The sequence below is a fragment of the Lactuca virosa genome, chromosome 8, assembly GCF_052849685.1.
Source record: "Lactuca virosa cultivar CGN04683 chromosome 8, Lactuca_virosa_CGN04683_v6, whole genome shotgun sequence".
Lineage (NCBI taxonomy): Eukaryota > Viridiplantae > Streptophyta > Magnoliopsida > Asterales > Asteraceae > Lactuca > Lactuca virosa.
The window spans coordinates 391,948,520-391,954,672 of record NC_136433.1 but is presented as its reverse complement, the minus strand read 5'-3'; the positions used below and the strand labels follow the sequence as shown (position 1 = coordinate 391,954,672).

Here is a 6,153-nt window from a genome sequence, read left to right as displayed (position 1 = left end):
GGTCTAACCAACCATCATTTCTTTATTCATATATGATTCAAAGCCTTCAAGAGTTTTCTAAATCATTCAGACTATAAACACATTATAGTACCTCTCTAGCTCTTGACAAACACAAAGACCTTTTGTGTATGAAATGTTAGGATAAAAAAACCTATCTTTTAGAAAAATATTAAAATAGAAGACCTATGAATGAATTAATACGAAGCTACAAAAATCAGCCAAGGCACATACAGCACTATATAGCAGCGAGAAAAAGTAAAGTAGTAATACTTCCCAAAGTAAACAAGCATACATCCAATAACAATAAACCTGTCTAATTAACAAACATAATTACTTAAACTAACTAGATAAGCACCAGTACATAGATACGAAAGGACATAGAAACAAACTCAGACCAAAGGAAGGAGTACCCCGAGACAGATGGGAGATATCGATGCTAGAACATGTTGATGTTGAATGATGCTGTTATTGGCTGAATTGGGCAAGGAAGCTTCCATGGTTCCAGCAAGGTATCAGGAATCTCAGGGATCTCCATAGCCAGACCACTAACCTCTTGAGCAATATGCAGAACAGAGTTCAAGGAGTGCAATCTGTCCGTCAGTTCACTAAGCTGGGCTCTCAGAACGTTATTCTGCGATGCAACTCCAACAAACACCTGTGTTGCTCCATCAATCTTCCGCATTATTTTGTTGTTATCATTCTGCAATTGGTTGATTTCACCAAGCAATTCGTCCAAGCGTTGTTGCTTCTTTGCACGAGATCTGCGAGCAGATTCCCTGTTTGATATCATCCTCTTTCTTTTTCTGTCATCAAGGTTTGCATACCTCAGATCTCCATCAGACCCCGTATTGGCAGGTTGCGGTGATGCCATCGACAATCTCAGGGGAAATTTGTAAAATCGGTTGTGGTTTTAGGTTTCAAAATTGATTCGGTTACAATAAATAATTAAAAGAATTGAATTAAGTAATCAGAACAAGAAGGGGCAATTCATGAAAGCTCGTGAAACCAGTAGAGAAAAACAACGGAAAAAGAGTGGAGAATTCGGATCCGGTGCATCAATATAGCATACGTCATGAATAAGTAGGACTCATCTAACCAATTGATTCCGGTTCAAACCTCAGATAAACCCTATATTTAATCGAAGAAGCAGAGCGAATTCAGATAATTTTCTGATCAGAACAACAAGGAGCCGGCTCAAAAAATCTGCAAGGATCCAGAAACACAAAGACAGCAGAATCAGATCGATGAAAAAGAAATCGACTATTAAAACAAAATAAACAGGGCAAAATCAAATCAAACCAAACTAAATATAAGAAGATAACGATGAAAACGAGAGAGAGAAACATACCTGGGGAAGAAACGACGGTAGGTGGGCGAGCCAAAAGATGGGCCAAAGAAGGTTTGCAAAGCATTTGGATCGTGGTTTTATAGGGATAAAGTCGCAGGTTCCGAGAAATTTCTGTATTATTTTAATTGCAAAGCCAGATTTGCACTCCATCTTTTCTATAATCAAAACCTTCCAGATTTAATAATTTCAAAAACAACCCCTACATTATTAACACTATTTTATTCACTTATAGTTATAAAGATAAGTTAGGTGTACATTATATTATGACATTATTTGAATAATCAAGTAAAGCGACAAACAAAAAGAAATGAAACTATTTTCTTTAATTCTGTATGATGTTATCTTTTGTAATTTTGAAGTTGTTTCCTAGTTAACTTGGAATAATAAATGCAAGTGGTTTTATACTTTTGACTTTTGATACACTTAAATGAGAAATTAAACATTTTTGAAAAACATAAAATTTGTAATTTTTTTTGAACGTTTGACTAGGTTTTTACTGGTTAAATGTGTCTTTTATTTATTGATCGAGTAATGTATTGTCCTTCTTATGTCATAAGAATTTTATCTTTTTTATTGGAAACAACTTATTAACCTTATAAATAGAATAAAACAATAAATGAAAGACAACTGTTCAAAACTTTAAATGGTCAATCCATAGTTGACTGAGATGGCTATTTGTTTATTACTTTTACGCTTTTAGTTTACATATATTATTATTTGTCTTGGTTGTTTTATATCTTTACTAATATTTATTTAATTTTAAATTAAAATTTATTATTATTAAAAGAATAAAATTTATCAAACTTTATATTTTCTTTCTATATATAAGACGAATTATTGATATATTTTTAAGATTCCACATTTTATTATTTTTTTGCATATTTTTAGTTTGTGTTTAAAAAGTATATGTTAAGTTTGTTTTGAAATAAAATGTTATTTTATAGTGGTGGAACATATATATCTAATTTTGCAGCAATTTTTGGTGTGATAGTTTATTACTTGATTTTGATGTCTATTGTGTAATTTGAAGGAGTGATATTAAAACTGTTGAAAGTGAAAAGATTTTATTAAACACTGCTATAAACATGGAGGAGCAAAATGCAAACTATTGTAATTTAGGAAGGTAGGAGTGGCATCGGTGTAAAAGAGTGATGGGTCGCTGCCAGCATACCCACGCAACGTCGATTGGCCATCTGAATTTGACCGTTCATTTTTTAGATATCTTTTACGCCGGTTTTAAAAAGGGCAAAGCAGTCAAAAAAGTGAAACCAAATCAATTCGATATCAACAAAATATATTAACATTTTAATTTTTTTTAGTAAATTACAATCAACCTTCAAGTGTTAAATTGTACGTTTAATCTTTATTTTTAAAAATTAGATCATCCCTAAAATGTTTTTTGCAATTAAAATAATACAGAAATTTCTCAAAATTCTTGTATCTGCTCACATAAAAGATTATTTTTTAATATATTTTTTATTTGTTTGTTATTACTATATAATATAATTAATTTTGAACTCCTTAGTCAATGGTACTTGGCTGTGATTGATTGATTTTTTTTTCTTTTTTGCTGGGTTTTGTATTTTTTATTTTGTTTTCTTTGCTTAATTTATTGGCTTTTATCTTCTATAGTGGATAGTGGATTATATTAGAACGTACCTTTACACGTGTTGGCATAGGGATAATTAGCTACTACGTGTTATCATCTCACTTTTCTTCTGTTACTTCATCCCAATTATTCCACCGCCATATGACCTTCTTACTTTACCAATTCCTTCATTGCCTTCGTTGATGACTTCGCAGAACGCTCCTCAGGACGACGACTGCAATCGATAGAGCAAGACGACATTTTTTTCTTCTATAGTGGATAGTGGATTATATTAGAGCGTACCTTTACACGTGTTGGCATAGGGATAATTAGCTACTACGTGTTATCATCTTAATTTTCTTCTGTTACTTCTTCCCAATTATTCCACCGCCATATGACCTTCTTACTTTACCAATTCCTTCATTGCCTTCATTGATGACTTCACAGAACGCTCCTCAGGACGATGACTGCAATCGATAGAGCAAGACGGCATTTTTTTCTTCTATAGTGGATAGTGGATTATATTAGAGCGTACATTTACACGTGTTGGCATAGGGATAATTAGCTACTACGTGTTATCATCTCAATTTTCTTCTGTTACTTCTTCCCAATTATTCCACCGCCATATGACCTTCTTACTTTACCAATTCCTTCATTGCCTTCGTTGATGACTTCGTAAAACGCTCCTCAGGACGACGACTGCAATCGATAGAGCAAGACGACATTTTTTTCTTCTATAGTGGATAGTGGATTATATTAGAGCGTACCTTTACACGTGTTGGCATAGGGATAATTAGCTACTACGTGTTATCATCTCAATTTTCTTCTGTTACTTCTTCCCAATTATTCCACCGCCATATGACCTTCTTACTTTACCAATTCATTCATTGCCTTCGTTCATGACTTCGCAGAACGCTCCTCAGGACGACGACTGCAATCGATAGAGCAAGACGACATTTTTTTCTTCTATAGTGGATAATGGATTATATTAGAGCGTACCTTTACACGTGTTGGCATAGGTATAATTAGCTACTACGTGTTATCATCTTAATTTTCTTCTGTTACTTCTTCCCAATTATTCCACCGCCATATGACCTTCTTACTTTACCAATTCCTTCATTGCCTTCGTTCATGACTTCGCAGAACGCTCCTCAGGACGACGACTGCAATCGATAGAGCAAGACGACATTTTTTCTTCTATAGTGGATAGTGGATTATATTAGAGCGTACCTTTACACGTGTTGGCATAGGGATAATTAGCTACTACGTGTTATCATCTTAATTTTCTTCTGTTACTTCTTCCCAATTATTCCACCGCCATATGACCTTCTTACTTTACCAATTCCTTCATTGCCTTCGTTGATGACTTCGTAGAACGCTCCTCAGGACGACGACTGAAATCGATAGAGCAAGACGACATTTTTTTCTTCTATAGTGGATAGTGGATTATATTAGAGCGTACCTTTACACGTGTTGGCATATAGATAATTAGCTACTACGTGTTATCATCTCAATTTTCTTCTGTTACTTCTTCCCAATTATTCCACCGCCATATGACCTTCTTACTTTACCAATTCCTTCATTGCCTTCGTTGATGACTTCGCAAAACGCTCCTCAGGACGACGACTGCAATCGATAGAGCAAGACGACATTTTTTTCTTCTATAGTGGATAGTGGGTTATATTAGAGCGTACCTTTACACGTGTTGGCATAGGGATAATTAGCTACTACGTGTTATCATCTCAATTTTCTTCTGTTACTTCTTCCCAATTATTCCACCGCCATATGACCTTCTTACTATACCAATTCCTTCATTGCCTTCGTTGATGACTTCGCAGAACGCTCCTCAGGACGACGACTGCAATCGATAGAGCAAGTCGACATTTTTTTCTTCTATAGTGGATAGTGGATTATATTAGAGCGTACATTTACACGTGTTGGCATAGGGATAATTAGCTACTACGTGTTATCATCTCAATTTTCTTCTGTTACTTCTTCCCAATTATTCCACCGCCATATGACCTTCTTACTTTACCAATTCCTTCATTGCCTTCGTTGATGACTTCGCAAAACGCTCCTCGGATTAACAAACGCACCCGCAGTATTCATGGATTTAATGAATAGGGTGTGTCGTCCTTACTTGGATCAGTTCGTCATCGTCTTCATCGATGACATACTTATCTACTCTCGAAGTAAGGAGGAGCATAGCCAACATCTGCGATTAGTCTTAGAAACCCTGCGCGCAGAGAAGCTTTATGCGAAGTTCTCGAAATGCGAATTTTGGATCCGAAGAGTCGAATTCTTAGGGCACGTGGTTAGCGAAGAGGGAATCCACGTGGACCCATCCAAAATCAAAGCCATTGAGAGCTGGTCAGCACCGAAGACGCCTACAGAAATTCGTCAATTTCTAGGCCTCGCTGGCTACTATCGCAGGTTCATTCAGAACTTCTCCCACATTGCAAAGCCTCTTACAACGCTTACCCAGAAGGGCGTACCCTTTGACTGGGAAGAAAAGCAGGAGAGAGCGTTCCAAACGCTCAAACGAGCCTTGTGCACCGCACCAATACTATCCCTCCCCGAAGGGATAGAAGACTTCGTTGTCTATTGCGATGCATCGAACCAAGGTCTCGGATGTGTTCTGATGCAGCGAGGTAAGGTCATCGCCTATGCGTCGAGACAGCTGAAGACACATGAGGTCAACTACACGACCCACGATCTTGAACTAGGAGCAGTTGTTTTTGCTTTGAAGATCTGGAGACACTACCTGTACGGTACGAAGAGCACAATCTTTACAGACCACAAGAGCCTGCAGCATATATTCGACCAGAAGGAGCTCAACATGAGACAACGACGGTGGGTCGAACTACTCAGTGACTACGAATGCGAAATTCGTTATCATCCGGGCAAGGCCAATGTAGTAGCTGACGCCCTAAGTCGGAAAGAATATTCTGGTCGTAGAGTCAAATAAATGACTATGACTATCTATTCACACTTATCCACACAAATACATGCGGCTCAGCTCGACGCTTTGAAACCTGAAAATGTGGCCAGTGAATCCCTTCGAGGGATGGATAAGAACTTGGAAGTCAAAGGTGGCGGATCCTATTATCTCATGGATCGGATCTGGACCCCGAAACTTGGTGGTTTCAGAGACTTGGTCATGAACGAGGCGCACAACACTCGTTATTCCGTCCACCCAGGTTCAGATAAGATGTAT

At 37.1% G+C, this 6,153-nt stretch overlaps 1 protein-coding gene across 1 annotated transcript; it reads right to left on the bottom strand.

Annotated features, from left to right (window-relative positions):
• Nucleotides 1-240: 240 nt before the first annotated feature.
• LOC145133749 (bZIP transcription factor 53-like) lies at nucleotides 241-1,011 on the bottom strand. The gene has a single exon (XM_079068713.1). It carries the CDS (start codon nucleotides 869-871, stop codon nucleotides 437-439), a length of 435 nt encoding a protein of 144 aa, XP_078924839.1. The 5' UTR covers nucleotides 872-1,011; the 3' UTR covers nucleotides 241-436.
• Between the last annotated feature and the right edge of the window lie 5,142 nt (nucleotides 1,012-6,153).

Excerpts from the sequence above, each read along its gene's own strand:
- LOC145133749 (XM_079068713.1), bottom strand. The coding sequence starts at position 871 with ATGGCATCACCGCAACCTGCCAATACGGGGTCTGATGGAGATCTGAGG.